At 40.8% G+C, this 19,578-nt stretch overlaps 1 protein-coding gene across 1 annotated transcript in view; it reads left to right on the plus strand.

Moving 5' to 3' along the window:
• Positions 1 to 19,578, plus strand: part of ulk4 (unc-51 like kinase 4) — a 202,205-nt gene that overhangs the window by 9,960 nt on the left and 172,667 nt on the right. Inside the window, 12 exon segments of the mRNA XM_072912929.1 lie at positions 1,627 to 1,764; positions 2,716 to 2,815; positions 3,045 to 3,184; positions 4,139 to 4,286; positions 4,381 to 4,482; positions 4,607 to 4,687; positions 4,791 to 4,866; positions 5,098 to 5,268; positions 9,173 to 9,248; positions 9,334 to 9,393; positions 13,441 to 13,605; positions 16,179 to 16,319. Of these exon segments, the coding sequence (XP_072769030.1) occupies positions 1,627 to 1,764; positions 2,716 to 2,815; positions 3,045 to 3,184; positions 4,139 to 4,286; positions 4,381 to 4,482; positions 4,607 to 4,687; positions 4,791 to 4,866; positions 5,098 to 5,268; positions 9,173 to 9,248; positions 9,334 to 9,393; positions 13,441 to 13,605; positions 16,179 to 16,319 (1,398 nt within the window).

Below are 19,578 nucleotides of genomic sequence, written 5' to 3' on the forward strand. Positions count from 1 at the left end.
GTTATTATTTATTATTATTTAATACTTTATCTGTATTTGCTTTTGTTTCATTTCTTTGACATGTTTCGCTGATGCTGAAAGTGCCTTGACTTTTGTGTGCATTATAAATGTATGTTTGTTCAATAAATTTTTTTTAAAAAAAGAACAAGTGCTGGCCTCTCTTTTTGTTGTGATCCTTGTATCCTAGCAACGCAGGAAGAAACCATTAGGAGGTGGGCTGTCAAGCGAAATGAAACGTTTTACACATTGAGTGTAACGCTCAAATTGTGACTATAAATTTGAAAAATTAAATACAATATATGCACATATGTAGGAATACATAAACCGTAACTGGTGTGATTTAATTCCGAGAGGAATGTTCCTCCACATGATTGTATAACGCCCCTTTGAGTCTCGTGACCCACCTGTCTTCCGGTTGGGAAAACATCACTGCGCCAGAAAGTTAGTAGGTGAGTAAAATTGACGACGTCTAAGTTTGAACATTAGAATTGAACTGAACTACTCTTAATGCAAAAGTTACTCGTCGTTTAATTGTTCAGAGTCAGTATAGCTTTATTTCTTGATTATACTGTATGTATAATTACATGTTAAATATGCCTATCATCTATGCGGGTGTTTTCCAACCACTGTGCCGCGAGATACAGTCTGCTGTGCCGTGGGAGATTATGTAATTTCACCTAATTGGGTTAAAAACATTTATTGCAAACCAGTAATTATAATCTGCAAACGTGCCGTTGTTGAGTGTCTGTGCTGTCTAGAGCTGGGCAGAGTAACTGTGTAATACTCTTCCATATCAGTAAGTGGCAGCAGGTAGATAATTGCTTTGTAGATGTCGGGAATTTGGTTTGTCGTGATCACAATTTACGGCAGGCAGTGTGAAGATAAAAAGGTATCTAACACTTAAACTAAAGATAAACAAAATGCAAGTGCCGCTAAGAAAAGGTATTGAATCAAAATGAAACTAAAACTGAACTGGCTGCAAAGTAAACAAAAACAGAATGCTGGACGACAGCAAAGACTTACAGCGTGTGGAGCAGACGGCGTCCACAAAGTACATCCGTACATGACATGACAATCAACAATGTCCCCACAAAGAAAGATAGCGTTCGCACAACTTAAATAGTCTTGATTGCGAAAACAAAGCAGGTGTGGGGAATAGCATTCAAGGAAGACATGAAACTGCTACAGGAAAATACCAACAAAAGAGGAAAAGCCACCAACAACTAAAACACTACACACAGGAAAACTCAAACTCAAAATAAGTTACAGCGTGATGTGACAGGTCGGGACAGTACACCTACTATGAGACAAGAGCTTTAGTGATGCATGGTTGGTTATGGTTTGAATTCATATCCAACAGTTGCGAGAACGACTTTTTATTGTCAATATCGATTACTGAGTTTCATTTTTTTGTGTTTTCTGCTGGTGGTCTGCCTCTGAATTTTTTCAATGAAAAAAATGTGCCTTGGCTCAGAAAAGGTTGAAAAACACTGATATATGCTACTCTTAGCAATACAATAGGGTTATATGGAGCTGATGTCCTAATTGAAAATTAGGTTTACTTCTCGCTTGTTTTTGGTACATTTAAGTATTTAACTAACACGCCTCCATTTTTTCTCATGGTAGATGGATAACTTCATCCTGTATGAGGAGCTAGGAAGCGGCTCTACGTCTGTTGTCTACAAAGGACGGAGAAAGGGACATCTGAACTATGTAGCCCTCAAATGCAGTGACAAAGCCAAGAGACCTGAGATCACAAACCATGTATGATATCACTTGCTTTTATTGTGGTGTTACATAAAAATGGTTATGGTATTAGTTTATTTCGAGCATTAATGTTATAGTTGTTTTTTGAGAAGAATTGTACATTTTTGGGTAGCAGGTGATAAAGTTTTCTTTGTGCAAAGTTTTAGCTGTATGCAAATTCACCGAATTTCAATCTTTTTTTGATTCACTACATAAAGGGTTTGAATGTTCACTATAACTGACATTATGTGTTATTTTAACTGACCTTTTTTGTAAAACAATTAGTGAATTAAGCGCACTTTAGCAGGTTTTCCCTCCATATTTCTACAGTAGAGAGTTTGGAGTGATTTTTGGTCCAGAACATGTTTCGCTTTATTCATTATTAAAGTATTTCTTGCCGCCTTATGTTGTATATTTTTCGTTTGAGGTTTCCACTTCATTTTATCGTATTACACTTAGAAACTTAACCCCCCCTTCAATGTCTACTCCGTCTATTTCTGTTTGACTGTTTCCAAATAGCATTATTTTTGTTTTATTTATATTCAAGGATAGTCTGGTTTTGTCAAACTATCTGTTTAGTTTATACATTTTTTCTGTTATTATTTGTATTGGCTTCTGAGTATCCTCTCCTGAACAAAATGGGGTTGTATTATCTGAAAATGGGACTAACTTTAAATCCTGTGTATTTTTACAAATGTAGTTTGTATAGAGATGAATACATCTTGGTTCCAGTATTGATCCATGGGGTACGCCGCAAGACATATTTAGAGTTACAGACGTATGTTCGTCTGCTTCCTGTTGGTTAAGTAGCTTTTTACCCAGTTTGAGACCAACCCTCTGATGAGTATAATGACAAAAGTTAAGCTTGAATAACCTCTAAAACTGTGACAAATTTGAGAGTTGTCAGACATCCTTACTGGAATGACCAAAATAAGATGTAAACAAATAATTGTCTCATTTCCCTTGTAGGTTCGTCTTAGCCAAGAGGTGGATCATCCCAACATTGTACACTTTTACGAATGGTACGAAACCAAAAAGCACTTGTGGTTAGTGACTGAGATCTGCACAGGTCAGTATTTGTACCATCAATAAATGATCCTCAAACTATATTTGTGTAGTAATAAGTATTTTCTACTTGTTGGTCTGTTAATAAGATATCCTCTTCAGGCATCCCAAATTGCCTTTTTTTTACCTGTTCTTGCAGCTTTGAGTCCACAGTTTTTACATAGTTATTTCTACAATTCATTTATTTTTTTCTTGCTCTTACAATGTCTGTCAACTTTGTCTTACGGAGTCAGGTGGTTCCTTGGAGTCTGTGATAAAGCGGGATGGATGTCTTCCAGAGGATGTGGTCAGAAAGTTTGGATGGGACCTGGTCAAAGGACTGACCCACATCTACGAGTTAGGAATAATTTTTTCTGACTTGACACCTACTAAGGTTTGTTCATGTCACTGTTAATTAATCGTCCAAACATTTTACAATAAAGAATTAAGTCACCAATACGTGGGTAGTAGGGATGTAACGGTATACAAGATTTTCTATCATAGTTATCATTAAAGCGGAATAGTTGAAATAAAAAAATAAAAAAGATTTTAATTACTGTAATGCACAAAAGTTAACAGTGTAATTTCAATATTTGTTTCAATGCATTTGTTAGAAAAAAAGAAGCAAGGAGAAACATTTTCTCTAAAATACGCAATGGGACTACAAAGTGTGTTTTATTTCAATTACTTAATTAATCAAACAAACTAAAGTAGATTATTCGATTACTAAAATAATCGATACCTACTCACCTACCACCTACTTAGTGGCCTAGTGGTTAGAGTGTCCGCCCTGAGATCGGTAGGTTGTGAGTTCAAACCCGAGTCATACCAAAGACTATAAAAATGGGACCCATTTCCTCCCTGCTTGGCACTCAGCATCAAGGGTTGGAATTGGGGGTTAAATCACCAAAATGATTCCTGGGCGTGACCACCGGTGCTGCCCACTGCTCCCCTCGCCTCCCAGGAGGTGAACAAGGGGATGGGTCAAATGCAGAGGACAAATTTCACCACACCTAGTGTGTGTGGCTATCATTGGTACTGTAACTTTAACTTAACTTAGATAGCTGCAGTCCTAAAAGCAAGTTTTTTTCGTTTTATCATTAAAACAGTTTATCATGACATCTCTTCATGTGGTATTCTTTGTTTGGGCACTATATTCTGTGAAATGATATGGGGGCATTTATTGGCCTTATAACCACTGCAGTGTACTAAAACCAGGGCAAACTTTTGGCAGCATTATTTGTAAAAAAACAAAAAACAAAAACAAATCCCTTCTACGCCAGACTTTGGACATATTTATTTTACTATTCTCTTAAATAATATGTGATTATCATCTCTCCTCCCATAGGTCCTGGTAGACAGTAGTGGCATGTTAAAGTTAGGTAACTTCTGTCATTCCAAGACTGAGAAAGAAACTCTTAAAGATTTCTTCTCATTGTGTTGTGAAGATGCAAAGGATGAAAAATATGATGATATGATGAAAAAAAGGATTCAAGGTCAGAAGAGTGTTATATTTTTACTATACCAAGCTATACATTTACCGAATAAAAAATGGACTCTTAATGAGGTTTTATGTCTGTATATTACCAGGTTCAACAACGTACAAGGCCCCAGAGGTTCGACAAGGGGCAGAAACTACTGTGAAATCTGATCTGTGGGCTCTTGGTTGTATCCTCTACTACATGTACACTGGTAATTTACCTTTTCTACATGCACACACACATTTAATTGGAATTTATTTGTCTCCCTTACCAACTCACATGGGTTGCTGAATGTCCTGTAAAATGTAAAGTTTATGAAAAATATATATTTTTAGGTGAGCCATTCTCCTTTGATAACTACAGAGAACTCTCTGGAATAAATTTAGATCAGCAACCATCATCATCTGTGCAGACAGGTATACACACACACACACACACCACACATTTGAATAGAAATTATAAACAAAATGTTGTTTTTGCATTTTAAAAATATCATACACTTTCTTTATTATTTTATAGTGTCTCCAACCAGTTCTCCCACCCAGGACTTTCAAAATCTTCTGAGAGGTTTACTCACCAGAAACCCAGATGAGAGGTCAGACCACACAAACATACACAACGGCTGCCTAAAATAGTCTGGTACAATTCAATAGGGTTGTGATTCTTCTTCCTGGTGCTCATAGTTTGATTTATAGCATACAAATTAACATGAATATGAAGCCATTATACCTGCTTTAATTAAAATGGCATTGATTAACTGTTGCATTGCAAGTTATTGTGAGCTGCGTTATATTAACCTTAAACTTTTATGTTGTTTGTTCTTTAGAATGAACTTGTCAGATTTACTCAATCACCATTTCTGGACTCAAGGACTGAATGAGGAAGATGACTTAGAGGAAATAGAAGAAACAGGAGACGAAGAAGAGCTCTGTGCAAAGACAATAAAAGACAGACAGATGGACAGTGTTGTTTCAAATAGTTGGGAGTGTGTATTATGACATCATTTTTGACTTTACGCTTTTTAATAGTTGATAATGTTTAATACCAAACATTAGGGGTGTCCCGATACAACTTTTTTAAACTTCTGATACGATAGTGATATTGGAGTCTTGAGCATTAGCTCAAGACTGATATTAACCAAACACGATGTCACCACGAATTATACATACTTTTACTATTTTGTAATGTAGAATGTAATAAAAAGGCTTGATCGAGTGACATTTCTTAGACAACAATGGTAGGTATGAATAACACTAACCATATGCCAAGTGAAGTGTTTTTGGTGACACCTAGTGGTCACAATAATTCATTAGGTTAAGCTCATGGCATGTGAGCATGTTTTTGGATACTTTCTAATACCCTTCTGCTTCTGTAATTAATATGCAACTATCTTTATTTGATGCTTGTTTATATTAACAAACGGGTTTTACACTGCAATATTGTTCATTTAAGGACCCTTATTCCATATGCCTAGCTTGTGTGCTCTTGTGTGCTTAGCTGTTGTGTAGCCGCAAGCTTTTAGTAGCCTACAGCTTACCATGTTTACCGTTTGTACATGACTTCACTAAAATACAATAATAGACTAATCTTGTGTGATTATTGGAAGACACTTAGATGTTTAGCTGGCTGTCCAGCTTTGCACAAGTAAACTGGAACTTAGAACTTATATCGGAGAGATTAGATGCAAGCCAATATTATCCTATACTTGTTTTTTTTGCTGATATCGGACATATATTTGATATCAATATTGGATTTGGACACTCCTGATAACTATGCCAAAATAATTAAAGTGCAATTTATTACAGTCATGCTACACTCAAATACTCCCTTTACTTGGGGTGTTTGTGTCAGCATCTTCCTTCAAAAACTCTTCAGGCGAAAAAGGATCCTGCACCTCTTCCTTTTTGGAGAACAGGCTGATAAACATCTTTACAGCCAAATGTCAAAAGCAACACCAATCCATATGTCTTTGAAAACATTGATCTCATCACAAACAAAAACTACAATAACAAGGAGACCAGACAGTCGGATTGAGAGATACACAACCCTTGGAGACGTGAGGGATAGTCAGGGATCGGACAGGAAGTTGGTAGAGTCCACAACAGAAGAGGAGGAGTAAAAGGCAGAAGATCGAATAAAGATGAATGTGACCCAACAAATGAGTCCAGTAGAGCAGGCCAAAGAGTCATTCACAATAGGTACGGTTATTTTACACTCTTTACTTGTTGGTCAATGGCAGGTCATAAACATTCTATGTGGTAGTATAGAGCCAGGGGGGACATATTTTGCTATAAAAGAGCTTTACCATTCATTTTGTATACAAACAAAATCTTGTTTAAGGCCAAACGCCCAAAGTCAGTATTGGTCAGTAAGTTTATTAGTTGTTATTGTTATTCATTTCATCAGCCACAATATTAGATACATTTTTAGCAATAAATGAGATCAATATGAACTATATTCAAATGTCTGCCTTTACAAATGTATTAACGCTCCAATTGATTGATACTGAGACATTAATAGAGCAGTGCAATGTCAATCAGCTGAGGATCATAGTATTATTTTTGTAACGGTAGATTTTGTACTCTCGCATTGAATCAATGATGGACGTAGCCAGGAGTTATATGTATATCATGTATTCCTTCTTCTTCCAGACAATACATTACAGAGCCTACTACTGAGGTGTTTAGAATTATAGTTTTAAGCCAGAGACAGTGTGCAGAAAGTTGACAAAGAAAATAATTTGCATTGAACAGCCACCCACTAACCATTTGTAAATGTTCTGCTCATGTTGTCTTAGCTCATGTGCAACTTCAAGAGGAAGCTGCAGCATATTTGACTCGCTAAACTGTAGTCCTTCACCTCAGGGGAGGGTGATCCATGTTGTTAAAGTTTAGACCGGCAGCTTGCACATTTTTAATGATACACTACCATGTTTTACCATAGACTGATGTTCTCATTTATTCTGCGGGGTTTCACAGAATGTATGCACAATTATTCAGCCAACTACAGTATACAGGTAAAAGCCAGTAAATTAGAATATTTTGAAAAACTTGATTTATTTCAGTAATTGCATTCAAAAGGTGTAACTTGTACATTATATTTATTCATTGCACACAGACTGATGCATTCAAATGTTTATTTCATTTAATTTTGATGATTTGAAGTGGCAACAAATGAAAATCCAAAATTCCGTGTGTCACAAAATTAGAATATTACTTAAGGCTAATACAAAAAAGGGATTTTTAGAAATGTTGGCCAACTGAAAAGTATGAAAATGAAAAATATGAGCATGTACAATACTCAATACTTGGTTGGAGCTCCTTTTGCCTCAATTACTGCGTTAATGCGGCGTGGCATGGAGTCGATGAGTTTCTGGCACTGCTCAGGTGTTATGAGAGCCCAGGTTGCTCTGATAGTGGCCTTCAACTCTTCTGCGTTTTTGGGTCTGGCATTCTGCATCTTCCTTTTCACAATACCCCACAGATTTTCTATGGGGCTAAGGTCAGGGGAGTTGGCGGGCCAATTTAGAACAGAAATACCATGGTCCGTAAACCAGGCACGGGTAGATTTTGCGCTGTGTGCAGGCGCCAAGTCCTGTTGGAACTTGAAATCTCCATCTCCATAGAGCTGGTCAGCAGCAGGAAGCATGAAGTGCTCTAAAACTTGCTGGTAGACGGCTGCGTTGACCCTGGATCTCAGGAAACAGAGTGGACCGACACCAGCAGATGACATGGCACCCCAAACCATCACCCAACCATGCAAATTTTGCATTTCCTTTGGAAATCGAGGTCCCAGAGTCTGGAGGAAGACAGGAGAGGCACAGGATCCACGTTGCCTGAAGTCTAGTGTAAAGTTTCCACCATCAGTGATGGTTTGGGGTGCCATGTCATCTGCTGGTGTCGGTCCACTCTGTTTCCTGAGATCCAGGGTCAACGCAGCCGTCTACCAGCAAGTTTTAGAGCACTTCATGCTTCCTGCTGCTGACCTGCTCTATGGAGATGGAGATTTCAAGTTCCAACAGGACTTGGCGCCTGCACACAGCGCAAAATCTACCCGTGCCTGGTTTACGGACTATGGTATTTCTGTTCTAAATTGGCCCGCCAACTCCCCTGACCTTAGCCCCATAGAAAATCTGTGGGGTATTGTGAAAAGGAAGATGCAGAATGCCAGACCCAAAAACGCAGAAGAGTTGAAGGCCACTATCAGAGCAACCTGGGCTCTCATAACACCTGAGCAGTGCCAGAAACTCATCGACTCCATGCCACGCCGCATTAACGCAGTAATTGAGGCAAAAGGAGCTCCAACCAAGTATTGAGTATTGTACATGCTCATATTTTTCATTTTCATACTTTTCAGTTGGCCAACATTTCTAAAAATCCCTTTTTTGTATTAGCCTTAAGTAATATTCTAATTTTGTGACACACGGAATTTTGGATTTTCATTTGTTGCCACTTCAAATCATCAAAATTAAATGAAATAAACATTTGAATGCATCAGTCTGTGTGCAATGAATAAATATAATGTACAAGTTACACCTTTTGAATGCAATTACTGAAATAAATCAAGTTTTTCAAAATATCCTAATTTACTGGCTTTTACCTGTACTCCTGTTCATGTAACTAAAGAATGTACTGATACTGATACATTGTTTTGTACCACTATTAAAACTTAAAATCAATGTTTTTTTTTCTACTGTTTGTCCTGGCAAATGCTGATTTAAAAAAAATATCTCTTGCATTTGATTATACTGCAAGTGTTTCTGCCATAAAGGTCATTGGGTGTTAAGAGATTTAGCTACCTACCTAATTATCTTGCTATATTCTGTCGCCATTTGTTAGAGCACCTTTATAAATGTGTTTTTGTTCCTCTGAATGAGGTGCATTGTTCACTTGTTCAATGAGGTGCACTTCTTGTGCAAAAGCGCTTCTGCAGACTGAATCAGACCATACTCTCACCCCAGTCCTAGACAACCCAAAGGTGCAGACATACAATCTTTGCATTATTTGTCTTCTTGTTTCCCTTTTTTTAAACATCCTCTAGTTTTTTTTGTTGTTATTTACAGATTCTTAAGAGTCCGTCTGTTCGATTTCATTCTAAAACGTTGGTGTATCAGCATGTACAGGTACAGTGTGACTCCTTGTCCTCTTGGTCATAATTTGATTTTAAGTACGAAACTGGACAAGGATGGAGTTTGTTGTCATTGCAAGACTGGATCAAATAATTATTCTAAATTACACCAGTAGATGTCGCACTTGACACAGGATACAGTGGTACCTCTTGGGGCAAAACCACTAATTTGATTGGATTGCAGTCCACTTTTTTTTTTGTTTTTAGCAAATTTGTATCGTTCTTAACTCATAAAAATATACAAAGACTAAAAACCTCTTGGTCTTACCTTTGATGTGAATCACTGTGAATCCAGGAAGGCTCCAGGATTTCTTCTCTCCCAGGGTTATATGGGGGCTTGACCAATTCTCGTGGGGGCTAAGAACATTTGGGGTCTTTTTGTGTGGAGTTTGCATGTTCTAACCTGTGACTGCGTGTGTCCCCTCCGGGTACTTTCTCCCACCCCAAATAAATGCACCTGAGGATAGGTTGATTGGCAACACTAAATTGGCCCTAGTGTGTGAATGCTTGTCTGTCTATCTGTGTTGGCCCTTCGATGAGGTGGCGACCTGTCCAGGGTGTACCCCGTCTTTCGCCTGTTTGCGGGTGGCTTGGATAGAGTTCAGCCCCCCCATTACCCCAAAAGGGACAAACGGTAGACAATGGATGGATGAATGCATGGATACACAGAACAATCATATTTAATGTATAAGTACTTTCCACATTGAACATTCAACACAATAGTTAAGCCGAACACAAGCAACACTAGCAAAAATGTTGCATGTGCAAAGGTGACAGATAGTGTCTGCAATAACCAGACAATACATACTGTACAAAATGTGACAACGAGTGTCTTTATCCTTTTGCATAATTGATGAAAACAGACTATGCATTGCAATATTGCACATAGTCGGGACAAAATAATTGATGAAAACAGACAATGCAAAGATGGACCCGGTTGCGTGACTGGCCACAGAAAGATGGACTCAGCCCAGTGATAGGTTTAGCCGATTGGCCTTCACAAAGCTGCCCCGTTTTGTGGGCAGTCTTACGTAGCTCCATTTCTACCATATATGGATAATTCACTGACGTCACCAGTGTGAAGTCACAAATGGGGCGAATTCCAAATGGCTCCTTCTGAGGAAGTCAAGACGATGTAAGTCCAGGAATGGTGCTACACCGAGGTTAAGGGGGTGCTATAGACCCATCACAAATCTGTTTAGCCCTTGTTCAAACCCCCCCTAGCATTTTAGGGCACTATTATGCAAAACCATTTGTTCTTACCCATTGGTACCTGCTTTTGTTTATTTGGGATCTGCATAAGTCCCTTAGATTTTTAAATCAATTTGTGGAGGAATTGCGGAGATATGTATAAAACAATCTTGACTTTCTTCATACTTCCTCCAAAGAAGCTGTTTGGAATTCGCCCCATTTGTGACGTTCCACTGGTGACGTCAGCGGATTAACCATACATGGTAGAAATGGATAATAAGTCCGCCCGCAAAATGGAACCGCTTCGTGGCAGCCAATCGTCTCAGTGAGTCCATCTTTGCTAAACCCATCACCAGGCTGAGTCCATCTTTCTGTGGTTAATCACGCAACCGGGTCCATCTTTCCAAATGCCAATCAAAAGCCCAGCTGCATCTTTTGGCCACCCAATTACGAATATTTACTTTTTTGTCCCGCCCCAACGCGTATCGGGCGAGCTCATCTTTCCTAAACCTATGACTAGGGTGAGTCCATCTTTTTGTGGCCAATCACGGAACTGGGTCAATCTTTCCAAACGCCTATGAAACGTCCAGCTCCATTTTTGGCTGCCCAATTACAGCGTGAATGCAAACTTTTTGGCCTGCCCCTCCTTCGCGATCATTTGTAAATTGAGCCGTTTGCAGTTCTCGTTGCAGCAATGCGGGTGCATTTTGTAGCCTATAGGCCTAATATTAATTTCACTGTTATTAATTTCTTAAGTTATTATTTTGTGATCCGAAACAATATTGCCAATGCATAGTTGTCTGTTTTCAATAATGATCCATTTGGATAAAGACATATGTTGTCGTATTTTGGATGTATTGAGCGCTGTCTGTTTATGTCTCTGTAAACAATTTTGACATTGTTGCTTGAGTTAGGCTTAACTATTATGTTGAATATTCTTTAGTCAAATTCAGTGGAAAGTACTTTCATATTGATTATGTTTGGGATGTTCATCATAGCTGATTTTATTTAAAGGGGAACATTATCACCAGACCTATGTAAGCGTCAATATATACCTTGATGTTGCAGAAAAAAGACCATATATTTTCTTAACCGATTTCCGAACTCTAAATGGGTGAATTTTGGCGAATTAAACGCCTTTCTATTATTCGCTCTCGGAGCGATGACGTCACAACGTGACGTTACATCGGAAAGCAATCCGCCATTTTCTCACTTTTGCCGGTGTATTGTCGGAGGGTGTAACAACACGAACAGGGACAGATTCAAGTTGCACCAGTGGCCCAAAGATGCGAAAGTGGCAAGAAATTGGACGAAATTTGTTCAAAATACGAGGCTGTGGGGAAAGCCGACGAAATGGTCAGTCGTTTGTTCCGCACACTTTACTGACGAAAGCTATGCTACGACAGAGATGGCAAGAATGTGTGGATATCCTGCGACACTCAAAGCAGATGCTGACATCAACTCCAAAACTGGACAGATCAGCTTTCAGGAAAAGAGAGCGGATGAGGGTATGTCTACAGAATATATTAATTGATGAAAACTTTATTCATTACTCGTGGTTTTACGTAAATTATTATACATAAACTGTGTTTACCAATAATTTAGCTTAAAAACATTAATTTTTTTCAATCATTCGAGTACATTTGGGTAGTTTTGTGTAATGCAGTATTTTGTGTCTATTTAGGTATGGTTAACCTGAGTGCTGAAATCGTGGACAAATATATGTTCTTAACGCGCCTGAAATGGGCTGTCTGCACTCTCAAAGTGCATGTTGTTGCCAAATGTATTTCATATGCTGAAAACCTAGTTCATAGTTGATAAGAACTGAAGTCATGAAAAGCAAACATTTTTTTATACACGTATGTGTGTATATATTATACTCCATCCATCCATCCATCTTCTTCCGCTTATCCGAGGTCAGGTCGCGGGGGCAGCAGCCTAAGCAGGGAAGCCCAGACTTCCCTCTCCCCAGCCACTTCGTCCAGCTCTTCCTGTGGGACCCCGAGGCGTTCCCAGGCCAGCCGGGAGACATAGTCTTCCCAACGTGTCCTGGGTCTTCCCCGCGGCCTCCTACCGGTCGGACGTGCCCTAAACACCTCCCTAGGGAGGCGTTCGGGTGGCATCCTGACCAGATGCCCGAACCACCTCATCTGGCTCCTCTCGATGTGGAGGAGCAGCGGCTTTACTTTGAGCTCCCCCCGGATGGCAGAGCTTCTCACCCTATCTCTAAGGGAGAGCCCCGCCACCCGGCGGAGGAAACTCATTTCGGCCGCTTGTACCCGTGATCTTGTCCTTTCGGTCATAACCCAAAGCTCATGACCATAGGTGAGGATGGGAACGTAGATCGACCGGTAAATTGAGAGCTTTGCCTTCCGGCTCAGCTCCTTCTTCACCACAACGGTTGTATATATACTGTATATGTATAACATGCACCTGGGGATAGGTTGATTGGCAACACTAAATTGTCCCTAGTGTGTGAATGTGAGTGTGAATGTTGTCTGTCTATCTGTGTTGGCCCTGCGATGAGGTGGCGACTTGTCCATGGTGTACCCCGCCTTCCGCCCGATTGTAGCTGAGATGGGCTCCAGCGCCCCCCGCGACCCCAAAGGGAATAAGCGGTAGAAAATGGATGGATGGATGTATAATTGTGTGTGCGTGTGAGTATGCATGTAAGTTTGTATGTACAATATATTTTTCTCCCAGTGTGTGCGGGAGCCAAAGTACGGTCCCAGCCACCTAGAGAGCCCAACCCAAAACAGCAGGTGCACTGCCCAGAGAACAAGGGACCGCCGGCCCCACGCAGCCAGGCAGGCCAGCGACAGGAACCCCCTATTGTGCCGCCCGGCCATAGACGGACACGCCCAGCAGAGGACAAGGCACGGGAGAAGCAGGGGACAGCCCCCAAGTCACACCCCACGCGGGCAGAAAGGCTCTCAGCAACTGGACGGGAGGACCGCCCCCAACCCCTCAACAGCAACCGGGCACGGGGTCCATGGGAACCACCAAATCACCTGCAGTGACCCCAACGATGGAGATGGAACATCCAGCAACTGCCCTGGCTGATCCTCCCCCTGAGGGAAGAAAGAAAAAAATAAAACAGATTACAGACACGCAGACACACACAGTGTCACTACCCCAGCAGCTGGCCGCCTTGCTGCTCTGCAGAATACTTTGCAGCGCACCGAGCTGCCACAATTGACGCGGGGACTAGACCCATCAGGCCCTCACCAAGACGGGCATCCGAAAGGGGTTGACGGTGGGACCCAGGGGCTCCAGACACGCAGCCCGGCTGCAGTAGCTTGAGGCGCCGACCACCGCCGGACAAGCAGGCTCCGAGAGCCCCCCCAAAAATATAAACATACACACACACACACATATATATACAAACCCCAAAACCAGTGAAGTTGGCACATTGTGTTAATCGTAACTAAAAACAGAATACAATGATTTGCAAATCTTTTTCAACCTATATTCAGTTGAATAGACTGCAAAGACAAGATACTTAACATTCGAACTGGAAAACGTTGTTATTTTTTTGCAAATATTAGCTCATTTGGAATTTGATACCTGCAACATATTTCAAAAAAGCTGGCACAAGTGGCAAAAAAGACTGAGAAAGTTGAGGACTGCTCATCAAACACTTATTTGGAACATCCCACAGGTGAAGAGGCTAATTGGGAACAGGTGGGTGCCATGATTGGGTATAAAAGCAAATTCCATCAAATGCTCAGTCATTGACAAACAAGGATAGGGCGAGGGTCACCACATGTGTGAGCAAATTGTCGAACAGTTTAAGAACAACATTTTTCAATGAGCTATTGCAAGGAATTTAGGGATTTCACCATTTAAGGTATGTCATACCATCAAAAGGTTCTGAGAATCTGGTGAAATCACTGCACGTAACATTGAACACTCATGACCTTGGATCTCTCAGGCAGTACTGCATCAAAAAGCGACATCAGTGTGTAAAGGATATCACCACATGGGCTCAAGAACACTTCAGAAAACCACTGTCAGTAACTACAGATCGTCGCTAAATCTGTAAGTGCAAGTTAAAACTGTACTATGCAAAGCAAAAGCCATTTATCAAAAACACCCACAAACGCCGCCGGCTTCGCTGGGCCCGAGCTCATCTAAGATGGACTGATGCAAAGTGGAAAAGTGTTCTGTTGTCTGATGGGTCCACATTTCAAATTGTGTTTGGAAACTGTGGACGTCGTGTCTTCCGGAACATAGAGGAAAAGAACCATCCGGATTGTTCTAGGCGCAAAATTCAAAAGCCAGTATCTGTGATGGTATGGGGGTGTATTAGTGCCCAAGGCATGGGTAACTTACACATCTGTGAAGGCACCATTAATGCTGAAAGGTACATACAGGTTTCGGAGCAACATATGTTGCCATCAAGCAATGTTATCATGGACGCTCCTTCTTATTTCAGCAAGACAATGCCAAGCCACGTGTGGCGCATTATGAAGCGTAAAATACCTCAACGGAGACCCGGACTGTTGAACAACTTAAGCTGTACATCAAGCAAGAATGGGAAAGAATTCCACCTGCAAAGCTTCAAAAATTGGTCTCCTCAGTTCCCAAATTTTTACTGAGTGTTGTTAAAAGGAAAGGCCATGTAACACAGTGGTAAAAGTTGAAAGTTATCACTAAACTTTAATTGGATATAAAATACAAACCAGTAAGGGGAAACCGGTTTAAAATGAGGTTAATATCAGTCAATCAACTCCCAAAAACCCAGTTAATTTTTGCTTTTTGCTGCTCATTGGCCTTGTGGTTAGTGTCCGCCCTGAGATCAGTAAATCGTGAGTTCAAACCACGGCCAAGTCATACCAAAGACTATAAAAATGGGACCCATTACCTCCCTGCTTGGCACTCAGCATCAAGGGTTGGATTGGGGGTTAAATCACCAAAATGATTCCTGAGCGCGGCCACCGCTGCTGCTCACTGCTGCCCTCACCTCCCAGGGGTGGAACAAGAGGATGGGTCAAATGCAGAGGGTGATTTCACCACACATTGTGTGTGTGTGACTGACTCAGTGGTACTTTAACATTTTAGTTCATGGTAAGTGCATTTTGCTCTCAGTTTCCCCACTAGATGTCAGACTTGAGACAATCAAGTCTCCACAGCCGAACATGATGGAACTGACTGAGAGTGAAGTGACTAACCGTGAAATAACTTGTAGAAGCAGTGAGGCGCACCTCTCTCATCTTGCCATAACTGCACTATAGTGTTTTTTTTTTTTTTCCCACTTTTTTACACATGCACAGCACACCTGAATTGTTCTACACAGGAGGAGCAGATGTTAGCTGTCAGTACGGATGACTGGATCTGTCATGGGGGTTGTTGCACTTATTCTATATTGCCAGCACACTGGCAGCTTTAATTTATCATCAGGTGTGCTGAGAAAAATATGTTAAAAATGTCTACAGAACACATCATCAACTTTTTCTAGTGAAACCCCTACATTACTAACCATGCTCAGTTTGCTTGTCACTAATGCTTTGCCTTGCTGACGTTGAAGGTGTTGCTATTGTCCTTTGCTTCTATTACATAGTAACGAAGAGTGTCTTCATCCCACAGCTCAGTTCATCCCTTGAAGGACGACAGAAAACTTCTGCTCCTGCCTCCACAGCAACTCACTCTTCACTGAACCTCTTGTACTACCTCTGATGTGTGGTTAAACACAAAGATGTTCCCAACAGGCTAATTAACTCAAAAGCGGTAAGAAAAAATGATATTCAACCAGGACATTGAACTGATCGCAAACGCGATTGTCCAGGTTGTCTTGGAAGACATTCAATCAATCAATCAATCAATGTTTATTTATATAGCCCTAAATCACAAGTGTCTCAAAGGGCTGCACAAGCCACAACGACATCCTCGGTACAAAGCCCACATAAGGGCAAGGAAAAACTCACCCCAGTGGGACGTCGATGTGAATGACTATGAGAAACCTTGGAGAGGACCGCATATGTGGGTAACACCCCCCCCCCCCCCCCCCCCCCTCTAGGGGAGACCGAATGCAATGGATGTCGAGTGGGTCTGACATAATATTGTGAGAGTCCAGTCCATAGTGGATCCAACATAATAGTAAGAGTCCAGTCCATAGTGGGGCCAGCAGGACACCATCCCGAGCGGAGACGGGTCAGCAGCGCAGAGATGTTCCCAGCCGATGCACAGGCGAGCGGTCCACCCCGGGTCCCGACTCTGGACAGCCAGCACTTCATCCATGGCCACTGGACCTGTGCCCCCCACACCCCTCCACAAGGAAGAGGGGAGCAGAGGAGAAAAGAAAAGAAACGGCAGATCAACTGGTCTAAAAGGGGGGTCTATTTAAAGGCTAGAGTATACAAATGAGTTTTAAGATGGGACTTAAATGCTTCTACTGAGGTAGCATCTCTAATTGTTACCGGGAGGGCATTCCATAGTACTGGAGCCCGAATAGAAACTGCTCTATAGCCCGCACACTTTTTTTGGGCTCTGGGAATCACTAATAAGGCGGAGTTCTTTGAACGCAGATTTCTTGCCGGGACATATGGTACAATACAATCGACAAGATAGGACGGAGCTAGACCGTGTAGTATTTTATACGTAAGTAGTAAAACCTTAAAGTCGCATCTTAAGTGCACAGGAAGCCAGTGCAGGTGAGCCAGTATAGGCGTAATATGATCAAACTTTCTTGTTCTTGTCAAAAGTCTAGCAGCCGCATTTTGTACCAATTGTAATCTTTTAATGCTAGACATAGGGAGACCCGAAAATAATACGTTACAGTAGTCGAGACGAGACGTAACGAACGCATGAATAATGATCTCAGCGTCGCTAGTGGATAAAATAGAACGAATTTTAGCGATATTACGGAGATGAAAGAAGGCCGTTTTAGTAACACTCTTAATGTGTGATTCAAACGAGAGAGTTGGGTCAAAGATAATACAGAGATTCTTTACCGATTCACCTTGTGTAATTGTTTGGTTGTCAAATGTTAAGGTGGTATTATTAAATAAATGTCGGTGTTTAGCAGGACCGATAATCAGCATTTCCGTTTTCTTGGCGTTGAGTTGCAAGAAGTTAGCGGACATCCATTGTTTAATTTCATTAAGACACGCCTCCAGCTGACTACAATCCGGCGTGTTGGTCAGCTTTAGGGGCATGTAGAGTTGGCTGTCATCAGCATAACAATGAAAGCTAACACCGTATTTGCGTATGATGTCGCCTAGCGGCAGCATGTAAATTCCACACTAGAGCTGTCCTACCTAGTCTTGAGCATGAACTGATGAAGCCTGCTTGGATGCTCTAAGGCAGGGGTGTCAAACAAATTTTAGATCAGGGGCCACATGGAGAAAAATCTACTCCTACAGTAAGTGGGCTGGACTGGTAAAATCACAGCACGATAACTTAAAAAAAAAGACAACTTCAGATAGTTTTCTTTGAACAAGCACATTCTGAAAGTGTACAAATCATAATGTTGTTTTTTATTTTTTTTACACTTACATGTTACAGTTAATAGCATTCCATCTTTATTTGTCGTTATTTATATTTTCTGAATAAATTATGTGATAATGTTCATCAGTCAACTCACTGGTGTTAATTTTCAATCAAGATAAATACAATTATATCAAAATCAAATTACAGGATGTTATTTATGTAGTTGGATCATTTTCCTCGACTGATGTAGTAACATCATGTGGTTTATTTTGTACATATGTAGCATCATCTACAAAGATAGAAATAATTGCTATTGCTACATCCAGTGGACACATTTAGAACAGCTGTTTCTTTCATCCAAAAATTTCAGGTTAATTTTTATACTTAGCAAACTCATCCCGCGGGCCGGATGAAACCTGTTTGCGGGCCTGATCCGGCCCTCGGGCCGTACGTTTGACACCCCTGCTCTAAGATTACAATGACCTGGATGAATGAGAATATTCAATCAAATGCAGAGATGTGTTTTTAGCGAATAAATTAATAAATACATTTTCCTGAGGGAACTCTCCTGAAGGAATCAATAAAGTACCATCTATCTAAAACCTCCATCCATCCATCCATTTTCTACCACTTGTCCCTTTTTGGGGTCGCGGGGAGTGCTGGAGCCTATCTCAGCTGCATTCGGGCGGAAGGCGGGGTACACCCTGGACAAGTCGCCACCTCATCGCAGGGCCAACACAGATAGACAGACAACATTCACACTCACATTCACACACTAGGGCCAATTTAGTGTTGCCAATCAACCTATCCCCAGGTGCATGTCTTTGGAGGTGGGAGGAAGCCGGAGTACCCGGAGGGAACCCACGCAGTCACGGGGAGAACATGCAAACTCTCAGGACCTTTGTATCGTGAGGCAGACGCACTAACCCCTCTTCCACCGTGCTGCCCTATCTAAAACCTCATGCATGTATATTATAAAGGGAGAACTTTTGGAAGGACTACTGTATCCTCTTGATAAGATATATCACAATAGTACTACAATGGGATATTTGTATCCAATCTAATAACCTTAGAAAATACTACATATACAAATGTAAACATTGTCTAACTACAAAAACGCTGATTTGCATTCATAGCTATTTATATTCTGTATTAAATCTCATTCTGCTCATTCTCATTTTTTTAGCTTCGGGCATTAAATCTCTATCTACGAAAAGCCCTTAACTGGAAAGTGTAAGTAATTGCAACATGTTTTTAGCATTATCAATCAAGTTGCATGGTTCAAAGTTGATTATGTTGTGTAAAATGTAGTCAATAATTGTGTGTGGAAGGGGTTTTATCCTCTTGAAGTGAAAACAATTGACAATATGATAAAACACTACTATGGTATAAAGATAATGGCTGGCTTCAACAACATAGGCGCTACACTGGCTTGAAATAAATTACACCTTACAACAGTATAGAGGGAGTCCTGGAGTAAGAAAAAAAAAACAGTTTATTCAACTTGAATTATTCTAATTTACAAAACCCGAAACCAGTGAAGTTGGCACGTTGTGTA

Source organism: Nerophis lumbriciformis, linkage group LG04 (genome assembly GCF_033978685.3).
Source record: "Nerophis lumbriciformis linkage group LG04, RoL_Nlum_v2.1, whole genome shotgun sequence".
Lineage (NCBI taxonomy): Eukaryota > Metazoa > Chordata > Actinopteri > Syngnathiformes > Syngnathidae > Nerophis > Nerophis lumbriciformis.